This window comes from Gallinula chloropus (genome assembly GCF_964237585.1).
Source record: "Gallinula chloropus genome assembly, chromosome: 29".
In the NCBI taxonomy this organism is placed as follows: Eukaryota; Metazoa; Chordata; class Aves; order Gruiformes; family Rallidae; genus Gallinula; species Gallinula chloropus.
In genome coordinates this window covers 428132-452875 of record NC_140114.1, presented here as the reverse complement: position 1 = coordinate 452875, position 24744 = coordinate 428132, and the positions used below count along the sequence as shown (strand labels likewise).

Sequence of the window (24744 nt, the reverse complement as noted above, 5' to 3'; positions counted from 1 at the left end):
GGCTTTGTTTTAAACAGATGAAGGCGCCTGCCCCCCACCACCAGCCAGCCAGCCCCCCACCCCTTGCCCCCCCATCCTGCCCAGCTCCATCCTGGCTGAGCTCGAGCGTGGGGGTGATGGAGGGGGTTGGGTTGGGTTTCATCCACCAAGAGCCCGGTGGTTTCCCAAAACACTTGGGTAGGAAAGGGGGTGGGGGGGATGCTCCTGGGCAGGCAGCGATGCAGAGCACCTGGAGACCCCCCCCCTCCCTGGTACCCGGGCTGGCCTGCCAGCCCCATCACCGCCTGTCACTGCCCCTGCCCCCCCCCAGGCGTTAGGCACTGCGCTCCCAGCCCCGGCACGGCTCCCCAGGCAGGATACAACACCGGGGACCAGGAAGAACCATCATCCCCAGGGAAGAAACCACAGCTCTGGAGAAACCCCCCGCCAATGATGCCAGGTTTGGGGTGGGGGGCGATGTCAGCGTGGGTCCCGGTCCGGAGGTGGGGTAGCCGGTGGGCAGCATCGCTCAGACCCCGCGTAAGGAACCACCGCGTCGGCATCGGCGAGAGGGGTGCCAGGGGGTGGCGGGGGGGTGGGTGCACCCCGTGTGTGTGGTTGTCCTGCCCCCCCACACACCCCCCAGCCTCCGGCCACCGCGGCAGTGGCCACGCCGGGGAGGTGGGGCTCTCCCTGGGCTGTCTCCGCAGCATCAGTGCTTCCGACTCGTTGGTTTGTTTTCATTTATCAAACGTGAAGACCTGAGATTTGAGCGTGGGTTGGTTTGTTTCCACCTGGCCGTCCGTGTCCGTGTGTCCGTGTCCCGTGTGTGTGTCTGTCTGTCTGTCTGTCCCCCCCCACCCCCACCCCAACTCCAAACTTCTCCTTGACCACGTGTAGAGGCACCTGAACGGGGGATGCGGTTCCCGATCCCAAGGCGTTGGCAAGAAGCTCCGAGCATCCCTCGGCACCGCCGAGCCCCCCCTGGGCTCTGGATGAAGGGTCCGTCGGCGTGTCGAGGACCGGAGGAAGATTATCCATGGGAAAACCTCAGGACTCTTGGAGATGCTTCCCCTGTCCGTGGGGTCGGCGGAGCGGGATGGGGGGGGGTCGCAGGGATGGGGGGGCAGCGGAGGAGCCGGAGAGGAGGTTGTTTTGGGGGGGGGAAAGGGGGGGAGTCAAGCTGCGTTTTAGCAGCTGCTGGAGCTTGTGTAGGGGGTGGGGAAGGAGGTGGAACTGACCCCGATGGGGCTTTCAGAGAGAGGAGTTTGAGGGGTGCCCCCCGGCACGCCGACCCCCCGTGCCTCCAGGACGGCGGCGAGCAGGCGCTGCTGCTGCTGCCGCAGCATGTCGGCCATCAGCAGGGGCAGGGAGTTGAAGCTGGCGCTGAGCTGCTCCAGCTTGGACTCCAAGCTACCGATCTGCTTCTCCAGGTCCTCGCTCCGGTCGTTGAGCTCGGTGATGAGGTCGTACATCACGTTCTGCATCTGGGGAGGGGGACGGGTGGGACAGCCGGAGGAGGAGGGGGAGGGAGGGGAAAGAGGGTGGTCAGCATCACTGGGGCTGGTGGTTGAGAGCCCCTCAACCCTTTGTTTTGCCAGCGGAGACCCAGGAGAGGCTCCATCTCAGCTCCAGGAGCTCGTGGCACTCCGAAGAGGGGATGTTACAAGACCTTAAAACCCTGGGATGCTACAAACGCTGCTGCGCTACTGAGCCATGGTACCCCCAACATGACAGGTACCCCCCCAGCAGGGTACCCCCAACATGATGGGAACACCCCCAGCATAGTACCCCCCAACATGACAGGTACCCCTCAGCACAGTACCCCTGGCATGATGGGAACACCCCCAGCATGGTACCCCCAACATGACAGGTACCCCCCCAGCATGGTACCCCTGGCATGATGGGTTCCCCCCCCCAGCACAGTACCCCTAACATGACAGGTACCCCCCCAGCACGGTACCCCTGGCATGAGGGACCCTTCCCAGCTCCCAGCTCTTCTCCATCCACCTCACAAGGGCGGCCAGCCCAGCTGCTGTCTAACCACACCGGAGCGTTTCAGGCCCTGCTGGGCTTTCCCAGAGCAGGGAGGAACATGGGGCCGAGCTGGGAGGTCACTGTGGGGCAGGGAAAGTGGGGGACACATGGGATGGGGGGGGGGTACTTGCCTTGGAGAGGTCAACCAACGTGTTGGCTTGGTCGCTGAGCTTCCTCTGCTCCATCTTCACGCTCCGCAACCTGGGGAGGAGGGAAGAGGTTGTACCCCATCCCCATGGCAAAAGATGGGTGGACATCTCCCCCCCAACTGACCCCTGGCAGGGGCTGGCCCATGATCTCCCCCACCCTGGACTCAGCATCCCCCCCAGTTCCCTCCCCGGTTCCTTACTGGTGAATGGCTTGGAGGAACTTCCTCTGATGCTTCCTGACTTTGGCGTGGTCGATCTTCTTCAGCAGCTTGGTGTGCTTGTAGATGAGCCACGTTTCCCTCAGGACGTTGGCTGCTGCGTTCTTGATCTGCCAGAGGACAGAGCGGGCTGCAGGTCAGCAGAGCCCCCGTGCCGAGCCGAGCCGTGCCGTGCCGTGCCGAGCCGTGCCGAGCCGAGCCGAGCCGTGCCGAGCCGTGCCGAGCCGCCACACGGGATGTCACCGTGACACCCGGTTTGGCTCTGGCACCCAGCTTTGGGAGCCGGTGCTCCAGCAACACTTGACTCATCCCAGCTGGAGCTGGATCCGCTCCAGCGTCATCCCCAGCGCCCTGGCGAGGGGCGGTGGGATTTGTCCCCCTTGTCCCCCCATCTCCGGTTCATCCCCCATCCCCATCCCACCCCAATGCTCCCCCCCCCCGGGTACCTTCAGCCCCCAAGAAAAAGGGGAGGGGGGAAAGAAAAAGGAAAAGACCCCCCCCGAGTTTTCCCCAACTCCCTCATCCATCTGCTGCTCTTGGCAGGTCCCGGCTGAGCCGCCGGCACGAGGACGCGGCTTCCGCGGGCTCCCAGCCTGAACCGCAGCGCTCCGGGAGGAACTGGCTGCCGGCTGCCTGGCACGGAGCCCCCGGATCCGTATCCACAGCCCGGGGATGGGGGGAAGAGAGGCCGACCGGCTGGTTGCTTCCCTGCTCCAGCTGCACCGAGGGTCCCGGTTATCCCCTGGGTGCCACGGCTGCCGGTGGGCAGGGATCTGCCAGGGATCTGCTGGGGATCTGCCGGGGATCTACTGGGGATCTGCACAGGATCTGTCTGGGATCTGCCCAGGGATCTGCCCGGGATCTGCCTGGGGATCAGCCTGGGATCTGCCTGGGGATCAGCCCGGGATCTGCCCGGGATCTGCCTGGGGATCAGCCTGGGATCTGCCTGGGGATCAGCTCGGGATCAGCCTGGGATCTGCTCTCTGGGGTAAAACCTGGTGCCCCAGCTGCATCCCGGCGCTGGGAGGTTGTTCCCACAGGCATTTTGCCGCCGGGCCAGGGCCCATCGCGGCGCTGCCGGGGTGCCGATTCTGTGCTGCTGAGAGCGGGGACCCCCCACAGCCCCCCGGCACAGTGCAGGAGGAAAGACCCCAATATCCTGGGGGGAAACACCCCAGTTTTGCTCTTGAGGGTTTGGCTAAATCCCTGGTCCAGCCCCGGTGCCCACGGTCCCCACGGGACCCATACCCAGGGATGCCAATACCATCCCCCCACCACGGTACCCACAGCATCCACACCCAGGGGCGCCGACACCGTCCTCCCACCGCGGCACCCCGTGTCCCCTGGCTGCAGCCGGCACCCCCCTTACCCTCTTGGTCAGCTGCGTGTCCATCATGAAGTTGTGGACGTGCTTCTCAGCTTTGGTGAGCTCCAGCTTCCTGGCCACCACAGCCACCACCAGCGCCGTGCAGCCAGCACCCTGCGTGGGGACACGGGTCAGGGAAAGGGGTCACCCCCCATCACACACCACCACCACAACCCCCTCATTAACTAAAACCCCGTCATCCCCCCCTGATCCCCAGCCCTCCCATCCTAACGAGGACACGGTGCAGAGCATGGGGTGTCCTTGAGCGGCTGGGTAATTAACGGGGAGGCTGATTAGGAGGTCAGGGGTGGTCAGCCAGGAGCTCTCACCCCCCTCTCCGAGCACCCAGGACAGATGGTGGGATTAAATCTGCCCAACCAACACTGCTAATGGGGATCCTTCCAGGATGGGGAACCCCACCTCCTGCTGCTCCTGAGCTGGGGGGTGTCCAGGCTGGGAGGAAGCACCCATAGGGAGCAGAAAAGGGGACCCCCCCAAACTGGGACCCGCCCCCCAAATGGCTGTGTCTCTCGACAGTGACAGCTGGGAGCTCGTTTATCCTGGTGATTAAGGCTGGATCCACACAGCCACCGGCATCTCCAGCGTGTACTTGGCTTTGGAAAGCCAAGGTGCTGAGCCCCCCACACCAGATGAACCAACCCCACCCCCCGTGAACCCCCCTTAATTAATTAAAGAGTCATTAATTAACATTGTGCTCTGAATCCTTTAGCATCCCTGAAGGTCCTGCTGTGCCCTCCTGGATCATCCTCCCCCACCCCAACTCCTCTTCCCAGGGGGATGGCTGCCCCCAGTCCCATGGACCCCCACAGACACCCCCCCCACGGTCACAGGGGGTCCCCATCACTGCTGGGTGGGTGGTCACACTGCTGGATGGGTGCTGGTGGGGGACACACCACTCTGGATGATGTCTCTGGCTGGGATAGGGCAGGGAGGAATCCAGGAGCCCCCGGCTCTGGTGGAGCCATCGCAGCCAACGGCAGCAGAGCCGAGCACGGATGGTGCTGGGCACCAGTTTGGGTTGCCCCAGTTGGGATGGGGAGGGGGGAACTGAGATAGCTCCATCCCGGAGCTGAGGGGAGGTGGGATGCTGGGCTCTGGGGTGGATCCTCAGGATCCTCGGATGCTCCTTTGGCCGCCCCAGCTGGGAAGTGCCGCAAGCTGGGACGTCTCATGGGTGCCTTGGAGCAGGTATGGCAGGAGGTCCCCAGGGGATGGTGATCTTCTGGCCACAGAGGAAGCCAGGCAGCGGCGTCAGAGCAGTGACGTCAGTGGGAGCACTGGGGGATGGAGGGTTCCCAGCTGGTCCCAGCTCGCGGCCGGCGGGAACCAGCAGCATTTGGGATCGCTCCGGGCGATGGAACGCAGGCGGCGCGAACCGGGATGGCCAAAGGATGCTCAGGGGCCCCTCAGCTCCCTGGAGATACCCCGCTCCCCATCATGGTCTGGCTCCCCCCCACTCACTAAATGTGGGTCCAAACCCACTCCATGGTCAGGAGTGGGGATCATAGGGCAGAGGATGCGCCGGTGTCCCCGCGCCGCGTCACCGCGGTGCCCATCCGGCACCATCCTTCACCGAACCCCTGTATCCTGCCCATGCAGTAACCACGATCCCGGCTCCATCAGCTCCTGGGCTGCAAGACCGTGGAGCTGAACCTGTTATGGGCTGGACAAGCCTGCCAGGAAATTGGCCCCCATATGATTCCGGCGGCACCGGCACCATCGGCTGAGCGCGGCACTTACCATGATGCCGGTGAGCAGGCAGACACCCTTCCCGCAGTACGTGTGTGGGACCATGTCTCCGTAGCCGATGGAGAGGAAGGTGATGGAGATGAGCCACATGGCACCCAGGAAGTTGCTGGTTACGTCCTGCTGGTCGTGGTACCTGCCAGGGAGATGCCGGTGTCAGCGGCACAGCATGGGATGGGGACGGCCACGGGGAGCACTGGTGGGCGGTTGAGGGGGGCACAGGGACACGGCAGCGGGGAGTAGGGGTTAACCATGGGGCAGGACACGGTGTAGCCACGGTGGTTGCACAATTCCTGGCACGGGAAAACAGCACGTGGATGAAATTGAAGTGAAAACCCAACGTTGAAGGGTTCTGCTTTCGGTCAGAGCGTCACCGGATCCCGGCCCCGCAGCCACGGTGCTGCATGGGGAGAGCCTGGGTGACAGGAGAAACAGCCACAGCTCTGCAAAGCACAGCCCACGCCAGCTCAGCATCCTCATCCTCATCCTCATCCTCATCCTCATCCTCATCCTCATCCTCATCCTCATCCCACATGAAGCACACTCCCCTCCTCCCCGCCCCGGGAGCGGGGACGGTGCTGCCAGCATCCATGGGGATGGATCCCACCAAGCCCCTGGCACGCACTTGGCTCTTGGCTGAGGCCAGGGGACCCGTTCACAGGCCGGAGACGAAGCCCACATGGAGCGGACGTGGCTTCCACGTCCATGTCCCTGCCGAGCTCCGAGGTCACCGACCACCCTGACCGGCCCGGACGCCGGCTGCGGCTCTTCCGGCACAACACTCCACCAGTGGCCCCGGTTGCACCCGGCTCCCCAGGACCCCTGGACCAGCCTGTGTGGGGATGGGCCCAGTGGATGCCGTACTGGAGCCTGGTGGCACAGAAGGGCTGGTCCAGCCCATGGTGGGACTCAGCACCAAGGGGCACAGAGCACCCTGACCCCACCGTGGGCAGGACCATCACCCTCCTGCCTCTGCATCCATCTCCCCCCCTGCATCCCCCCCCAGCCTCCTCACAGCATCCTTGGAGGGAAAACAGATGGAGCTCTTGGCAATCCCCCTCCCCGGTTCATCCCAGCTCCTCAATCCCAGACCAGTTGGGTTTCCTCCTATTCCAAAGTGTTTCCACACAGCCCCCCCCTCCCCCGCCCCCCGCTGGCCTCCCCCTCACCCCAAGGAACCAGCGACTCCAACTTGCTGTCCTGGTGCGTGAGGCAGCGCCGGGAGCCCCGGCAAGAGCCGCGCGGTGCTCCGGGAAGCCAGAGCCCATCACCGTGCCCGTGATGGATGGGGCTCCCCAAAACCCCAGTCCTGGCAGCAACCTGGCACCCCCACATCACTGCCAGGCATGGGAAAGGCTGGATGTGGGCAGGGACACCCCCGGGAGCTGGGGAAGGGGCTTACGGCACAGCAAGGGCTGATAAACTGGGGGGGGATGGGGACAGGGGCAGGAAGAGGGGTACCACAGTCAGTTAGAGCCCGGCAGCCGGATTCCATCCCCCCCCTCACCAAGGCCACGGCATCCCCGCACCACGGAGCATCCCCAGGGCGCTGCAGCAGCAGCGGCACGGCCGGCTTGACCCCCCCGCCACATCATTTTAGGGGGACACCGCCACAAGAGCTGCCCGGGGCGGGGGTTGCACGGTCGCCGCGCGGAGCCGGAGCCGGTGCGGGGTGCGGGGTGCGGGGTGCACGTTGCACACACATGTGCGAGCGCACGTGCGCGCCGTTGGCGGGCAGGGCCGGCGCCGCAGGCGGCCCCGCACGGCGGCCGGGCGAGCGCCGAGGTTGCTAAGCGACTCGCTGCCTTCCCAGGGCTGCGGGGACCCCCCCGGGCCAGCACGGGAGGATGCCCGGCAGCCGGGCTGTGCCTGCGGGGGCCGGAGCAGCCCGCGGCACCCATGGGAAGGGCCAGGGCCGGGGTCAGGCTGCCCCAGCCCGGCCACCGCGTCTCGTGGTGCCGCAGCCGCCTCCAGACCGCCCCGGCGGGTGCGGGGTGGGGAATGAGAAGCCACGGCAGGCCGGGCTCTGGCAGCGGGCTGCGGGTGGGCTGCCTGGTCCTTGCCAGGGCGGTGCAGCACCTGGGGCTGGTTGTGCCCCAGGGATGGTGCATCCCTCGGGGACAGCGCATCCCTCAGACAGTGCATCCCACAGTGCATCCCTAGGACACGGTGCATCCCTTGGATGGTGCATCCCAAAGTACATCCCTCAGGAAGAGTGCATCCCTAGGATGAGGTGCATCCCTAGGATGAGCTGCATCCTTCAGGTAAGGGTGCATCCTTTGGACATCGCTCAGACACGCTGCAACCTTAGGCCACGGTGCATCCCTCAGGGACAGAGCTTGTCCCAGGAGCCCCACATCCCCTCCCAGGAGCCCCACATCCCCCTGCATCGCTTCATCCCCCCCAGGGAAGCACATCCCCCCCAGCTGGGATCCTGCCCGGCCTCCCTCCGCGCCTGCTGCTCTGTAGACAGCAGGAGGTGGCGGCAGCTCCTGGCAGCTGCGGTGCCGGTGATCCGCGGGGCCTCATCTGCAGCATTCCCTTTGGCTTTTCTTCCCCCCACCCCCCCCCTTTTTGTCCTGCTAATGGCTCTTTATTTCCACAGCTGAAGCCCCCCTACCCCCTTCCCAGGTACAGAATCAGCCCCCCTGTCCCTGCACATCCCCTGGGAGCCCATCCACCTGCTCCCCCAGTTCAGAGGCACAAATCAAGATCTGCCCAACACACTGAGGCGACGTGTGGCCACGGCACAGCCCAGAGCATCGTTAGGGGCAGCAGGAAGGCGCAGGCAAGGCCACACCACTGGTGAGACCCTCAGTGTGCCGGTACCTTAACCTGCCCCAACACCCCCTCACAGGGTGACAGGGCCAAAGAGGGGTCCCAGTTTGGGGAAGAGGAGGAGGAAGAGGAGGAGGAAAAGGAGGGGGAGGAGGAAGAGGAGGAGGGGAGGCCTTCTTCCTGCCTTCAAGTGCCCAGATGCAGGCTGGGTGTCCCTGGGGACCGCGGGATGCTGGCGGGGAGGGGGATGGAGCTGGCACGACGCCGCTGCGCTGGTTTTAAGGGGGGTTGGTGCCATTTCGCTGTGGCACCGACACCACATCTTGTCTGGGGTGCGTTCCCGCGGCGTCCCAGTGCCCCACAGCATGGTGATGGCGGGACAGTGGCTGTGGGGACCAGGGATGGGACACTGTGAAGGGACCCTGCTCGCCCAGCCGGTGCCACAGCCGCCTTACGCCGTACCTGGGGAGAAAGGCCACCAGCACAGAGCCAGGGTGGGCTGGGGGGGTCTGGGGGGGTGTCCCCACACCTCACGAATCTCCTTGGGGAAAGCAGGGTGCTGAGGGATCCCTGAGAGACGGAGGAGGCCCAGGCAGGACCCACCAGGACCAGTCGCCACAGCAACCCCCCTGCGAGCGCGGCGCCGCCGCTGCCGGCGCGATGCCATCCGGCAGCACGTTTGTCACCGCCGGGTTGTCATGGCAGTGGCTCGTCGCGAAGCCGGGGCCCAAGCCAACCTCACACCACCTCCGGTCCTTCCCTGCACACAGCCAGCCCCCTCCCCAGCTCCCGACGCTCCCCTTGTCCCCCCCCAACCCAACCCGACCCTCATGGGGGTCCCATGCTGGCTGGCACCCCACTCTCACAGCAAGGGGACCCTGACTGTCCACAGAGTGATGGGGGGCTCGTGGGTGGGAACACACAGGTCTACTGCACATCCCAAACCATGGAGCACCCCAAAGCACAGAGCACCCTGAACCATAGACCATCCTGACCACAAAGCACCCTGAACCATGGAGCACCCTGAAACACAGAGCACCCCGAACCACGGAGCACCCTGAGCCACGGAGCATCCCACACCATGGAGCACCCCGAACCACAGAGCATCCTGAACCATAGACCATCCTGACCACAAAGCACCCCAAACCACAGAGCACCCTGAACCACGGAGCATCCCAAACAACAGAGCATCCTGAACCATAGACCATCCTGACCACAAAGCACCCCGAACCATGGAGCACCCCGAACCACAGAGCATCCCACACCATGGAGCATCCTGAACAACAGAGCATCCTGAACCATGGAGCACCCCAAACCATAAAGCACCCTGAACCATGGGGCACCCCGAACCACGGAGCATCCCACACCATGGAGCATCCTGAACAACAGAGCACCCCGAACCATGGAGCATCCCCATCCATGGAGCATTCCAAACCACAGAACACTCTGAACCATGAAACACCTCGAACCATGGAGCACCCCAAACCATGGAGCACCCTGAACCACAGAGCACCCCAAACCATGGAGTACACTGAACCACGGAGCATCCTGAACAACAGAGCATCCTGAACCATGGAGCACCCCCAAACCATAGAGCAACCCAACCACAGAGCACCCTGAACCACAGAGCACCCCAAACCATGAAGCACCCCAAACCATGGAGGCCCCTGAACCCCACCTTTGCTGCCCCAGCCCCACCTCACCTCTCACACACCCGAACCGTCCACGCCGCGATGATCCAGAGGGAGATGCTGAAGACCAGCAGCACCGTCCCGGGGCAGATGGTCATGAGGGTCTTCATGACGAAGCGGGTGTTGAAGTTGATCTTGTTGAGCGCCCCGATGCTGCGCGACGAGGCGTCGGTGAAGAGCTTGCTGTGCAGCAGCATCACCCGGGCGATCAGGTAGAGCCTCAGGAACATGGGGATGGACAGGATGATGTCCACATCCGCCTCTGCCCGGGATGGGGTGTAGGAAAAAGCCAGGCGGGCTGTCCAAAAGAACTTGTACTCCCCAGGGATGGGGTGGATGGCACAGACCAGCATCTCCAGGCTGATGTAGAGGATGCGCTCGTACGTCATGGCGATGCGCCAGTCGTCGGCTCCGTTGTCGATCACAAAGAGCTGAATGGGATGGGAAGCGGCAGTGTTAGTGGAGAGAACCCACCCCACTGGTGTCCCACCAGTGTCCCACCACAGGGAACCGCCCCACATCCCCCCCACTCCCCTCCCAGCCTGGAGCTGGGGATGGCTTGGGCCATGGAAGGATGGATGGGGAAGGAGAAGAGATGGGGATGAGCCTTTGCTGTCCCCTCCACTGTGCTGGGACACCCCAGTAAACTTTGGGATGCTTAACCTTGAGCACCCCCAGTATGGTGGGGGGGGTTGCTCTGACACTGGCTGGTGGGAGAGAACCTCCTGGCACAGCCTCTGGTCCTGGCACACACCACGGTGCCGCGGAGTACCAGCATGAGCCGTCCTGGCACCTGCTGACTCCACACCCGTGTCACTGCCATCCCCTGTGCTGTAAGTGCTGGGGGGGCAACTTTTTGGGGAGGGAACGCTGCAGCCGGAGCACCCGACTGCTGGCAGCGATGGGATCTGGTTGTCATAGCAACCGCCGGTTCATCCTGGGTACCAGCTCATCTCCCTTCGCCAGCGATGGAGTCGGGGTCTCTGTGGGAGCCGGAGAGAGGGGTGTGGGGTGTGTGTGGGGGGGAGGGTCTGGCAGCTTGGGCTGGTCCCTCTGCGATGCCACCAGCCCCTCTGGGTGACACCCACCCCATCAGCCTGGGGATGGACCCGCTGAGCCAGGATGTCACCGGTGTCACCCAGCGCGTCGGGGACACGCTTGGGGCGAGCGGCTTGGCGAAGGCGCCGCTGGGAAGGGATCCAAGGCAGACGTGGCAGCCGGCGTGTCCTCGACCCCGGCTCATCCGAGGGAGGGAGGGGGGTAGGGACACCCAGGAGCTCCTGGACCCACTCCAGCCTCGGGGTGGTGGGTGATGCCACAGCCCCGGCTGGCATCCCTCCCGCCAGCATCATCCCTGCTCCGCCGGCGGCTTCGGCACACCTGAGCCAAGCGTGGTGTGACACGGCTCTTCCCCCTCCCCGGGGGGGGGGTAGGATGGAAAAAGGAGCCAGGACCGATTCCCAGAGCAGCCACCTCCCTCTCTGCTCGGAAAAGCTCCGGCTCCTTCCAGCAGCTTTTGTTTGGGGAGCTGTTTCTGGAGCCACTCCGGGCTGTGGAGGGAGATCCTGGGGCAGCGCTGACAGCTCGTTCCTTCCCGGAAAAGGGTGTTAAAAATAAACACACTGGCAAAAGGAAAAAGGCTGGGAACCTTCCTGCTGCGGAGGGGAGGGAGTGGGGGACGGGGGGGGGGCTGGTTTGGGACGGGGCAGGTTGGGGAAGGGAAGGAGAGAAGTGGGACCTGGGTGGGTTTCCCACCCTGAGGAGCAGCCAACATCCCCTGACATCGGCTCCAGCATCGGTTCCAGTCTCCAGGGTCACCCACCCCCTTCCCATCACCCCCACCCCAAAAGCCCCCCTGCTGTGCTCTCCATGGCACTGGCAGGGGACAGTGGTGGCAGAGCCCACCCCACAGCATGGGCCATCTCCGAGTGGTTCTGGAACCATCTCTGGGATGCCCTGGCCAGCGTCACTGGGAGCGGGGTCAACCCCTGCCCTTGGGCACGGGGACACCCTGGGGACGCACAGCCATGCCAGCCCGTGGGGTGACAGGGGCTGGCTACAGGCACAGCGATACCCCAGCCCTGGAGAAACTGAGGCACAGGGAGAGCTGGAAACATCCCAAAGGGCTCAGTGATTAATGCAATTAAGAACAAGGGGAGGAAGCTGGGCAGTGCTGGGGCACGGCCCCTCCCTCGCCCCCACCCCCTGCTCCTCCCTGCCTGACCCCAACATCCCCCCCAGGGTAAATATTATCCCAGCAGAACTCTGAGCACTCAAATATTTGCTCTGAGCAGCCCAGGGCTGGGCTCAGTCCCCACAGCCCAACGGGTGGCTCTGGAGCAGGGTTTGGGGTCCCTGGGGGTCCCTGGGGCAGGCAACAGGGACCCCCCCCCCCTCAGCCCCCAGACCCCCATCTCCAGGGGGATCTCTGGCACACCAGGCAGCTCAGCATCCCTTCCTGGGGTGCTCCTGCTCCTCCCCAGAGGTTCCTCCCTTGCCCCATCCCCCAAAACCCACGGGCACCGTGCTGAAGCCGGATCCCGTGGGGAAGCGGCTTTACTGGAGTAAACTGGGAGCCCTCCCAGCAAGGCCAGGGCAGGCAGGGAGGAGGAGTGGGCAGCTCCCATTAGGGAAGGATTTCACAGCTTTCCTTGGCACCGTGGCTGGTCCAAGCCCTTCCTGGCCGCAGCCTCCTCCAGCCACCAGCAGCACCCTGCACCCCCAGAGACCCCTCGGTTCCTGGCCTGGCATCCCCCACAGACCCCTCACCATCCCCAGAGACCCTCATCATGCCCTGGAGACCACTTGCCATCCCCTGGAGACCCCTCACCTTTGCCCAGAGACCCTTCACCATCCCCCAGAGACCCCTGTCAACCCCCCAAGACCCCTCACCATCCCCTGGTGACCCCTCACCACGCCCTGGAGACCCCTCCCCACCCCCCAAGCCCCCAGCAGAGATGGAGCTGGCTCCACACAGGCTGGGAACCAGCAGATCGACTCCCACCGGAGCACCCAGCAAACCTCACAGCCCCCCCCTCGGCTGGGCAGCGGCGGCAGCGGGACCCACCTGCACCTCCCGCGTGTGGTAGGCGATGATGAGCCCCAGGAGGATGACGGTGGAGAGGCTGATAAGGCATTTCAGGGCCAGGGAGAACATGGAGTCCTGCAAGGCAAAGGAGGGGAGGGCGTTAGGGGGGACGTGGCCGCAGGGCCCTGTCACCCGCTCGTCACCACCCGGCCCCATGGGTGCTGAGCCCCCCCGCTGAGCACCCACGGCCCCACACTCAGGGATGTTCTCCTACCTGCCTGCCCTGCCAGCACCTGACCCACACCTCCAGCCCATCACCGGCACGCTGAGACCCGACACGCTCATGGCATGCTGAGACCTGGCACGCTCACTGCATGCTGAGACCTGGCACGCAGATGGCACACTTGGGACTCTGGCGTGCTCAGGGCAGGCTGAGACCTGGCACACTTGTGGCACACTGAGACACGCCCCCCCTCACCCCATGCTTATGGCACGCTGAGACCCTCCCCAGCACGCTCAGACCATGCTGAGACCTGGCACATTCATGACACACTGAGGCCCCAACATGCTGAGGTCACACTGAGACCTGGCATGCTCATGGCACACTGAGTCTCACCCCAGTTCGCTCAGACCACGCTGAGACCTCGCACACTCGTGACACACTGACACACACACACACACACACACCTCCGCCCTGGCACGCTCAGGGCACGCTGAGACCTGACATGCTTGTGGCACACTGAGACCCTCCCCAGCACACTCAGACCACACTGAGATCTGGCATACTCATGGCACACTGAGCCCCCTGGCACACTCAGGGTACACTCAGTCCCCAGCATGCTCAGGCTACACTGAGACCTGACACACTCATGGCACAGTGTGACACCCCCACCTCCGTCACGCTCCGGGCAGTCTGAGACCTGGCACAGTGAGACCCCCTGACATGCTCTGGCCACACTGAGACCTGGCACACTCATGACACACCACGCCCACCCCGTGCCGCCCGGCGCCCTCCATCCCCCGGGGTTCGGCGCGGCACACGGGCCCCGTTCCGAGGAGGCAGCACATTGTTCCCGACTTGGCGCCGGCCGCGCGATTGTGTCCCCGAGTGGAACCGCTGGTGCCGCGAGACGCACGGGGCCCCGACTCCGGCTATTCATAGGCCCCCCCGGCACAGGGCTCACGCCAAAGCTGCGCCCACCAGACCCTTCCCCAGCCCCGAATCCCACCCAGCACCCTGGCACCCCACGGGGCCGCCGGCACTGCGGTGGTTGTGCCAGCCGGGGATCCACCGTCGGGGCCGGGAAAGGCCGTCGCGTGCCCATGGCGGCTCCTCCTGCCAGCACCGGGTCCGGAGGGAGCCGGCAGGAAGAGCCGCTACCGGATCCCACGCTCGTGGCAAAACAACAGCCCCCCCAGGGATGTCGGGTGACCCGCGGCGATGCCCGGCACCGCGCTGGGAGGCTTCACCCCCACGGCACCGCTGCTGCCCAGAACCGCCGGCGCGGTGCCGGCTGGGAAGCAGGAGAGGCCCCATCCTGCCAGGACTCGAGGGACGGGTGAAACCTGGTCACCACATCCCCCCTCTCCACCTCGGGCTCCCGGTGCGCTCCGGCCCAGGGAACACGCGGTGCCGGCGCAGAGCTGGAGCTGGGCCCGGGCTGGCAGCACCACAACCCCATGGGCGCAGCCACTGGTGCCGGCCTTGGGCGCCCTTCGGTCGCAGCCACGTCCCTGCCGTGGGGTCGCCACCCCCAGCCCAGCGAGGATGGGGGGAGGAGGTGGATTCATCGACGGTCACGCAGCTCCCACCAAGGGCCTGGTGCTGCCGGGAGCTCCGGGGATCCCCCGGCGCCTCCCAACCGCCTTCGGCACGAGCATCGCGGCCGGCGGCACGTGCCGGGGCGCGGGGGTCGCGGCTGCGCGGCGGCAGCGCTGACTCACGGGGTCTTCCCCGGGCTGACACAGCAGCCTGGGGGCCGGCAGCGGGGTGAGGGCGGCCGGGCTGCCCCCGGCACCGGGCACGTGGGGCCCGGCAGCCGCTGGTGAAGGCGGCCGCGGTTCAACAGGTACCGGGAGCGGGTGGGGGGTGGCGGTTTGGCCCTGGGAAGGATGGGGGTCCAGGAGTGAACCCACAAGGAGCATCCTCCCCTCCCAGGAGCTGAGCTGGGGATGAAGGTTCCGCACCGCGGCATCCCTGTGTGGAGGGAACCGCCGCCAGCAGCCCCACGCGCTCCCACAGCTGCAAGAAGCCAGGGTTGGGGAACACCCCCCATCACCACCACCACCACCAACCAGGCACCTCTCTGGGGTCCCCAGCACCCACGGGACCCCCCAACCGCATCCCTCCATCCCTTCCCTCCTTCCACCTGCTCCACCTCCGGCACCTCCTCCGCCCGCGCCGCCTTCCCCATCCTCCCTCACCACGATAGCAAGGGAGGAGGAAGCCCCTTCCCACCCCAGCACGGGGACCCCCCACCCGCCAGCCACCGCAAAAACACCCCCCACCACACCCCCTCCCCCCCCACCACCCAATCCTCCTCCCAGCCCCCTCGGCATCGGCGTCCCGCTGCCGCCCATGGGTGCCACGCACGCCCTTGCCGGCGCGGGTGCCGCTGCCTGCCCCTCTCTGGATAGGTATAAATAACATGACAGATGTCTATACAAAGAGTTATTCATATCGCTGCCAACCAGAGCAGGAGCTGGAAGGGGCGTGGGGGGGTTGGGGGGGGGGGAAGGGGAGGGTGAGGGGGGGGGATTCTAAATAAAAGGCACCGTCCTGCCAGGGAAAAAAAGAAATAGAAGGGGAAAGAAAAGAAAAATGGGAGAAAAATGGAAGAAAAGGGGTGTGGAGGAGGAGGAGGAGGAGGAGGAGGAGGAAGAGGAGGGAAGGGGGAGCGCCGCTGCGCTGCTGAAGGCATCGTGCCTTGAGGAGCCCCCCCAGGCTGGGCAGGTGATGAGCATCGCAGCCCCCCCCCCCCCACCCCACCCCCCAGACGTGTGGGGCAGGACAGGGCGCAGCGCCCGTCCCGCGCTGGGTACCGGCGGCTCCCGGCCTGGCCACGGCACCCGTGTGACACCTGCGGCCGCGGCGGCTCCGGGAGGCCCCCGGCAGCGCCCGAGCGGCCCCGTCCCGCGCCGGCCGGGGCGCGCAGCTCCGCAGGTCCCCACCGGCCACCGGCCCGGGGCCGAACGCGGCGCCAGCAGCCCCCCCGCGCCCCCTGCCCGGGAGCCGCCCGCGGGTACCTTGGAGTAGAGTCCCCAGGACAGCTCGGTCTCGATGACCATGACGACGATGCCGAACATGCCGAAGATGAGCGCGTAGTCGCTGAGGCGCTTCCTCTTCTCGAACAGCGCCCGCCGGTGCCCCAGCCGGTACCCGATGTTCTGCGCTTTGCGCTTCGGGCCCTTGGCGAAGGCGGCGGGGGCCGGGGGAGCGGGCGGCCGGTCCGGGCGCCGGGCGGCGGCGGCGGGAGCGTGGTTGTCCTCCCTCGAGACGACGATTTCGGGCGGCCCCCCGGCGCCGAAGAGCTGCAGCGGCTGAGCCTCCGGTTCGGCCTCGATGAGGTTGCGGCGGGATGCGCTGAGCCGGCTGAGGGGCTTCATCACCCCCCCGCTGTACTTGCAGGAGCTCATGGCGATCTCGGTGAAGGGGTTACTGTCCCGCCGGTGCACCAGCGGGCTGGGCTGCCGGTGTTTGCTCCCGCTGCCGGCCCCGGAACCCGCCGGGTGGTCGCCGAGGTTGAGCTGGCTGCCGTGGCGGGAGGAAGGGTGGAGGGCGGCGGGGGCGGCGGGAGGAGGAGGAGGGGCCCGTAACGACCCGGGCGAGGAGTGCAACAGGCTGTGCTGGAGCGGCGGCAGCGCGGCGGGAGGAGGCGGCGGCGGCGGGGCCGGGGCCGGCGCCCGCTCATCCCCCGGTAAGGGGCAGGGACACCGACCGTCCTCCTCCAGGTCCCCCACGCCCGGATCGTGGAGATGCCCCGATGTCTCCATAACGGCGGGACCGGCGCCGCTTTAACGGGCCCCGGTTCCGCTTTCCCGGGCACCGGCGCCGCGCGCTGGATCATGAATGGGCGCCGCGCGCTCCGCCGCCGCCGCGCGCTCCCGGTCCCCGTCCCCGTCCCCGCCGCCGCCGCCGCCCCCGCCGCTGCCGCCGCCGCCGCTGGCCCGGCCCCGCCGCGCCATTGGCCGCGCCGGGGCTCCCCGCAGGCTGACATCATCCCCGCCCGCTCCCCGCTTCGTATCCCCCCCCCTCCATCCATCCATCCATCCCCCGACCCCCTCCCTCCTCCCTCCCTCCTCCCTCCTTTCTCTCTCCTCCCTCCCTTCTCCCTTCTCCCTCCTCCTCCTCCTCCTCCTCCTCCTCCCCGCGCCCCCGGTTCCTGCGGGGTCGTTCGGGACTTGTAGTCCCCAGGTCCCGGTACCGGTGAGCTCCGGGGGACTACGAGTCCCGAGCCACCCCGCAGCGGTTCCGCCCATCCGCCCTCCCCTGGGGACCCCCCACCCCCCAAACACACACTCCACCCCCCCACACTCCACGCCCACCGGGGTCTCCCAGCGCAGGGAGGGGGCTGCGGGTCCTCCGGTGGAGAGGGCGGGACCCCGGGCATCGTCTGCAGGCACAGCCCCCTCCCCCACCCCCCAATTACCCTCCCCGATTACCCCTCCCCCTCCGGGGCTGCCTCCCCTACGGGCACCTGCCCCACCCAGACCCAGACCCACCCCCCGGGGATGCAGCCCCTCACAGGCACGTGGCCCTCCCCCAGAGCCCCCCCCCCAGACCTGCCTCCCCTACAGGCACCGACCCCTCCCCAAACCCCCCTCCCCAGGGCTGTATCCCCTACAGGCACTGCCCCCCCCGCCCCCCCCCGACCCAGACTCCCCCCCCCGCCCCCATCCCCTTTGATAAAACCCCGAAATCCCCTTCTGGAGGCCGGGGATTACGGGCAGCAGCTGGAGCCCCACGCTGGGGACGGGTGACCCCCGTGTGCCCCCCACCCACCCTGGAGCTGTCTCTGGGGGGGGATCAGGATGACGCTGGACTAGGGGCTCACTCCCACTGCGATGGCTGGGGATGGGGGAATAGGACCCCAATTCCCCTCCTCAAGCCTGCAGCCCCCCACTCACAACCCCCCCAGGACACGTTCCCCCCCCCCCTCCAGCTGCTGCGGGAGGGGATCAGGTATTAGTGGATAATCCCCAGGGATGCAGCCACTGGAAGCCTATTAAACCCACCCTGAGCACCCAGCTGGCGGGTGGAGGGAATTAAACTGCACCTCTGCCCCCTCGCCCCCCCCCCAACAACCAGCCAAGGGTGGGGGTGCAGCCAGAGCAGCATCACCCGTCCGTCTGTCCGTCCGTGTGGGACGCGGGTGTGGGGAGGCACCAGGAGACGTGGTTCTGTGCCGGAGCTTTATTGGGGGGAGGCTGGTAGAAAAGGGGGGGCACACGGTGCCCCAGCCCCGGCACAGGCTCACGGAGCTACAGCCGGTTGCGGAGCCACCGCAGCAGCGGCTCCAGCTGCTGGTCCAGGTGCTGCTCGTCCCCGTCGTTGGTGATGACCCAGTCGAAGGCCACTCCCTGGTCCAGCCCGCACTCGGACTCGGCATCGTCCACCCCTGGGGAGGAGCAGAGACCGGGTGAGGTCGGGATCCGTCTGTCCATCCGTCCGTCCGTCCCGACTCCAGCGTCACCCGGCTGCAGCCGGAGGGTTTCACCCGGCCCCGGGGGTGATGGGGCCCGTGGGGCTGGGGGGCACCGGGCTGCCTCCAGGTTGGGTGTTGAGCTCGGGGAGGGAGCAGCCCTGCCTGGCTGGATCGCTCACTCACCGGCCACAAAGACCCAGTTCCTCCTCCTCCTGGTCTCCTCTGACGCCTCCACCCTCACGGTCTGCACCAGGGCGCCGTAGGCATCCCGGAACCACTCCACGTCCGAGAGGCGCCGGGTGTCGCTCACCACCTGCGTGGAGCCTCCATCAGCGCCCCCTGCACCCCCCAGCCCCCACATACCCCCCGCGCCCCTCTCAACCCCCCGGCCTCTCACCCACCCCGGCCTCTCACCCACACCGGCCTCTCACCCCCCGGCCTCTCACACCCCCCCCCGGCCTCTCACCCCCCGGCCTCTCACCCACACCGGCTGCGCCGCCGCCTCCACCGCCATCCTGCAGAAGCAGCCGGGGTCGGCGCGGCGCCGCTCCTCGCCCCAGCGGATCATGTCCTGCCGGTACCGCTCCTTGTAGGCGCTGGCATCCAGCAGCCGCTGGAAGTCCAGGCCGCGCTCCTGCGGGCACAGGGGGCAGTGCCAGGGAGGGGGGGCAGGGCCCAGCGTGGCACCGTCCGGCACAAAGCAGGGCAGCGCGGCACAGCACCCCGCACTGTGGCACAGGGTGGCACGGCACGGCACGGCTTGGAACTGTGTGGCATGGCATGGCCTGGCACAGCCTGGCATGGGATGTGTGGTGTGGCCTGGCACAGCCTGGCACAGCCTGGCATGGGATGGCACAGCCTGGCATGGCGTGGGATAGGATGGTGTGGCCCAGCGGGGCATGGCACGGCTTGGCACAGTGTGGCACGGGATGGGATGGCACGGGATGGGATGGCACGGGATGGGGTGGCACTGTGTGGCACGGGGGGAGATGGTGGGGCACAGCCTGGCACAGCCTGGCACGGTGTGGCACGGCACAGGATAGCACGGCATGGCATGGGATGGGATGGCCCAGCCCGGCACGGTGTGGGATGGCACGGGCTGGGCTGGGCTGGCACAGCGTGGGATGGTGTCACATGGCCCGGCCCAGCCCGGCCCAGCCCGGCACGGTGTGGCACGGCACAGGATAGCCCAGCATGGGATGGGATGGGATGGGATGGGATGGCCCAGCCCGGCCCAGCCCGGCGCGGTGAGGCACAGGGTAGGATAGCGCAGCCCATCCCGTCCCGTCCCGGCCGTACCTGCGCGAACTGCTCCTTGAGCGGCGCGGAGAGGCGCAGGACCGCGCACACGTCGGGGCCCAGCCTGCGGGAGAGGGGTCAGCGCCACCGGCACCGGCACCGGCACCGGCCGGTACCCGCCCCGCCCCCGCCCGTCCCGGCCCCGCCCCCCCGTCCCGCCCCGTCCCGGTACCGGCCCCGCCCCGGCTCCTCCACGCCCCAGCCCGGTCCCCGTCCCGCCCCGGTCCCGCCCGCCCCGCCCCGTCCCGTCCCCGTCCCGTCCCGCCCGGTCCCGGCCCCGCCCCCCCGCCCCGGCCCCGCCCCTCCCCGCCCGGTACCGGCCCCGGTCCCGCCCCGCCGCCCCGGTCCCGGCCCCGCCCCCCCGCCCCCCCGGTCCCGGTACCGGCCCCGCAGCCGCTCTGCCAGGAAATCCTTCCCCGATTTCCTCTTCCCGCTGAGCAGCAGCACCGCGCGCGGCGCCGCCATCCCGGGCCCCGCCCCCTGCGGGCAGGCCCCGCCCCCTCGGGCCCCGCCCATGGCGCGGGGGAGCCGCCCCGCCCCGGGCCCGCCCCGAGGGTGCGCACACCCCCCCCCCCCTCCCGGCAGAGTGGTACGGCCCGTGCTGGCTCCGCCCCCAGCCCTCCAGAGCGCGCGCGCCCCTCAGGCGCCCCCTGCAGGACAGGACGGAGGGAACCCCCAGCCCGTCTCCACCCCCCCCCGGCCCTGCCCCAGCGCCCCCACAGCCCCCCAGCGCCCCCACAGCCCCCCCCACAGCCCCACAGCCCCGTGTCCCCCCCAGCGCCCCCAGCACCCCCTTTCCTCCCCACAGCATCCCATCCCCCCAGCACCCCCCAGACCCCCATGTCCCCCCCAGCACCCCCCTTGCACCCCAACACCTCTTTCCCTCTCTGCACCCCCGTATCCCCCCCAGCACCCCCCTTTCCCTACCAGCAGCCCCCCTGTCCCCCACATCCCCATCCCCCCCTTTCCCCCCATTCCCCTACCCCCTTCCCCCCCACACACATCCCCATCCCCCCCCTCACCCCCATATCCCCCCGCCCCCCTCTCCCCCCCCCACCCCCATATCCCCCCGCCCCCCTCTCCCCCACTCACCCCCCCATCCCCCCCGTACCCCCTCTCCCCCCCTCACCCCCCAGCCCCCGGCCCCTCTCTCTCCCCACAGGGCCCCGCTGGGCGCAGCAGTGACTTTATTCCCGCAGCATCAAGACAGGGACTCAGCACCCCCAACCCCCCCCCCCAAACCACCCCGCACCCGTCCCACGGGCAGAGCCCCCCAGGCTCGCAGCGGGGTGCCCCCCGCCCCCAGCTCTACCCGCCCCCCGCGCGCAGCCGCCCGGCTTTCCGGCCTCTCTCCTTCGCTGCGCCGCTGCAAAGGAACAACGAGCGGTGAGGGGAGCAGGGCAAGGACCCCCCAGAGGCGCCCGCAGCCCCCCGCAGCCCCGCTTACCCCCCCAGGTGCCGCCGCACGTACTCCTCGAAGCCGTCGGCCGCCTCCGCCTCCTCCTCGCCGCGCTCCCGCCGCGCCAGCGCCTCCAGCTGCCCCTCCACCCGCTCCACGAAGTCGGCGAAGCGCAGCCGGTCATGGGCGAAGGTGCCATCGGCCCCGAAAGCCCCCTCCAGCTGCGCTGCCAGCCCCCCAAAGTGCTGCCCCAAGCCCAAATCCCCCAAAAAGCCCCTCAGGAGCCGCAGGAACCGCTCCTTGCGCACGGGCTCCAGCCGCTCCTGGCGGGCGCAATCGGCCACCCCCGAGCAGCCCCGGGGGGGCCGGGCGCGGTGAAAGGGGGGGGGCGGCTCGCTGGGGCTCCGGGCTGGTTTCCCCCAGGTTTTGCCCCCTTTGCGCTCCCGGGGCCGCCAGGGATCGTCCTTGGGGGGGCCGGGGGCCTGGCTGCGCCCCCGGGGCGGGGGGTCCCGCCCGTCGTGCCGCTTGTGCCGCTTCCCGTCCCTCCCCGCCCCGAACGGCTGGTCCCAAGGTCCGGGCGCCTCCCGCTCCAGCTCCCGGGCCAGGCGCTGCTCCAGGGCTCTGAGCTCCTCCACAAGCCCCTCCAGCCCCCCAGGACCCCCCGCTCTCTCCAAGAGCCCCGCCAGTTCCTGCCGTAGGGCAGCCAAGGCGCCGCCGCGGCCCCGGGCCCCGTCCCCCCGGGCCCCGTCCCCCCGGGCCCCCTCCTCCCGGGCCCCGTCCCCCCGGGCCCCCTTCCCCCGGGCCCCCTCCCCCCGGGCCCCCTCCCCCCGGGCCCCCTCCCCCCGCGCCGCGCCGGGATCCGCGCTCGGGGGTCGCCCCGTTCCGGGCTCCGTAAGATTCGGGGCGCTGCCCGGGGTCCCCCCCGCGCGGAGCTGGGCCAGCTCGGCCCGGGCTCGGCCGAGGGCTGCGCTCTCCCTCTCCAGCGCCGCCCGGAGCTGCGCGTTCTCCGCGGCCGCCGCTTCGCCTTCGCCCCTCTGCAGCAGGACACGCAGCTGCTCCTTGTGCGCCTGGGGAGGGAGTTTGGGGGGGATTCGGGGGGCGTAGAGGGGGCAGAGGGGCGGGGAGGCGGCGGCCCGGGGGGGCGATGCTCACGCACCTGCAGCTCCGCCTGCAGCAGCCGCAGCTCCTGGTCCTCCCTGGCCAGCCGGTCCAGCAGGACGCTCACGCTCTGCACGCCCCGGGGGTCCCCGGGCTGAGGCTGCGCGGGGGGCTGCGAGTCCTGGGGCAGGGGAGGGGGCGGAAGGGAGCGTGGAGGGTGCTGCTCCCCCCCCCCCAGAACCAGCTGGGGAAGGGGCTGCTGAGCCCCACCCAGGACCGTTCCCTTACGTTGCCGTCCGCGGGTGGGGGGGTCTCCGCGGGTGGGGGGGGCTCCTGCTCGCCGGTCCCCGCGTCCCGGGGCGCCGCGGTGTCCACGGGGCCTGGGGGGGCGGGACGGGGACGGGGGGCGGGTCAGTGTCCCGGGGGCGGCAGGGCCGGGCCCGGTGCCGCGGGGCAGCCGCCTCACTCACCATCCGCTGCCTCCTGGAAGCCTCCTGAGGAGAGGAAGGGAGGGTGAGGATGGAGGGGGCACAGGGACCACCCCCCCTGCTCCTGGGACCCCTCACCCTGTTCCCAGGCTCCCCACCCTGTTCCCAGGCCCCCCACCCTGCTCCCACGACCCCCCACCCTGCTCCCGGGACCCCCACCCTGCTCCCGGGACCCCTCACCCTGTTCCCAGGCTCCCCACCCTGCTCCCACGACCCCCCACCCTGCTCCCGGGCCCCCCACTCACCGCAGACGATCAGCAGCCCCACAGCCACCAGCGCCAAGGCACCCAGCAGGACTCTGCTCACGTTGGGCCCATCCTCATCCCCAGCACCCTGAGGGCCCCGGTGCGGGACAGACACGGGGGGGGGGTGCCCAGGGTGGGGCTGGTGACCCAGCCGCCGCCGCAGCCCCGTGGTGATGTCATCACCATCATCACCATCATCACCATCATCATCGTCATCGCCATCGGTGCTGTCGCGGGTCCCCTGGTCCATCGGCGGCCCTGGGAAGGGTGGGGGGTTCAGGAGGGGCTGCAGCCCAGCACAGCCCCCTCCCCAGCGAGGGGCTCACCTGCTTCGGGGGTGTCAGGGCAGGAGCCCAGCTTGGCCTCAGCACCAGCCTCTTCCTCCTCCTCCTCCTCCTCGTCCTGCACTGTGGATCCATCCAGCACAGGTGCTGCCCCAGCCTTGGGGTCCCCACACTCCTCCGTGTCCTGCACACCCCGGGGTGTCACAGACCCCCCCAAACATCCCCTTCCCAACAAGCCCCCACCCCACAACCCACCCCCCAAACCCCTGGGCTCACCCTGCTGCTCTCAGGGCGCTGGGGCTGGCGAGGGGAGGTGACGTTCTGGGTGCCTTCCTCCTCCTCCTCCTCCTCGGGCTCCTCATCCCCCTGTGAGGTCGAATCCTGGGGCTCTGGCCCCACCGTATCGATGGGGAGTCCCTGGGGAAGGGACAACCGGAGGCACCCTCACCCCGGTTCCACCCCCCTACCCTGGTTCCAGCCCCCCCCTGGTTCCAGCCCCCCCCCCGGTTCCAGTCCCGGTTCCAGCCCCCCCCCGGTTCCAGCCCCCCCCCCCGGTCCCACCCCCGGTTCCAGCCCCCCAGCCCTCACCTCGCCGCCCGCCAGCACCCAGCTGCCGTCCGAGTCCCGGGAATCCGGTTTCTCCTCCATGGGGACGGCCCGGAGCCACCTGCGAAGACACACGGACGGACACACGGACGGGACCCGCCTGCCCGGTACCACCGGCAGCGCCGGGGGAGCCCCGGGAAGCCCAGCCCAGCCCAGCCCAGCCCGTCCCGTCCCGTCCCGCCCCCCCCAGCTGTCGCCGCGGGGTATTTTTAACCGGGTGAGGCCGCCGGGCAGGTGGATGGGGGGGAACGGGGGGGGCCGGAACGGGACGGGGGGGGCCACCAAAGCGGCGGTACCGGGACGGGGGGCACCGGGCGGCACCTCGGAACCGGCTCGGGGGGGAGGAAGGGGGGGGGAAAGGGGAGGAAAGGGGGGGAAAGGGGAGGTGACGACCCCGCCCGTGACATCCCCCCGCCCCCCCCGAGCTCCGCTGCGCAACCCCGGGCGCGTCCCGGCCCCGGCCCCGGCCCCGGTCCCAGTCCCGATCCCGATCCCGGCCCCCCCGGTGCCGCCCCCGGTGCCGCCCCCGGCCCGTACCTGGTGCCGCCGCCGGTAACTTTCCCCCGAGTCTCCGGTAGGAACTTTCCCCCCGGGCCCGGCCCCGCCCCGGGAAGGACCCGCACGTGACGCCGACACCGACCAATGGGGAGGGGACGGGAGGGGCGGA

General features: G+C 68.6%; 2 protein-coding genes across 3 annotated transcripts; both read right to left on the bottom strand.

Annotated features, from left to right (window-relative positions):
* Window positions 1-1169: 1169 nt before the first annotated feature.
* KCNN3 (potassium calcium-activated channel subfamily N member 3) lies at window positions 1170-17006 on the bottom strand (the record flags this gene model as incomplete). The annotated part of the gene is made up of 8 exons (XM_084276910.1): window positions 1170-1466; window positions 2148-2217; window positions 2366-2493; window positions 3753-3863; window positions 5511-5652; window positions 9998-10416; window positions 13053-13148; window positions 16260-17006. 8 exons carry the CDS (start codon window positions 17004-17006, stop codon window positions 1170-1172), a joined length of 2010 nt encoding a protein of 669 aa, XP_084133036.1.
* Window positions 17007-18411: 1405 nt separating this feature from the next.
* On the bottom strand, window positions 18412-24682 carry LOC311202323 (pre-B-cell leukemia transcription factor-interacting protein 1-like). Of its 2 annotated transcripts, XM_084276906.1 has the most exons (13): window positions 24615-24682; window positions 24060-24138; window positions 23748-23888; window positions 23514-23655; window positions 23188-23445; window positions 22925-22948; window positions 22743-22834; window positions 22513-22635; window positions 21405-22423; window positions 19958-20021; window positions 19140-19292; window positions 18842-18971; window positions 18412-18631 (listed from the first exon to the last, which is right to left on the bottom strand). In XM_084276906.1, the coding sequence occupies exons 2-13, from the start codon at window positions 24117-24119 to the stop codon at window positions 18495-18497; spliced, it is 2343 nt and encodes a 780-aa protein (XP_084133032.1). In that variant the 5' UTR covers window positions 24120-24138; window positions 24615-24682; the 3' UTR covers window positions 18412-18494. The 2 variants fall into 2 exon arrangements, with proteins under 2 accessions (XP_084133032.1, XP_084133033.1); XM_084276907.1 differs by lacking the exons at window positions 18412-18631; window positions 18842-18971; window positions 19140-19292; window positions 19958-20021 and adding an exon at window positions 21215-21323.
* Between the last annotated feature and the right edge of the window lie 62 nt (window positions 24683-24744).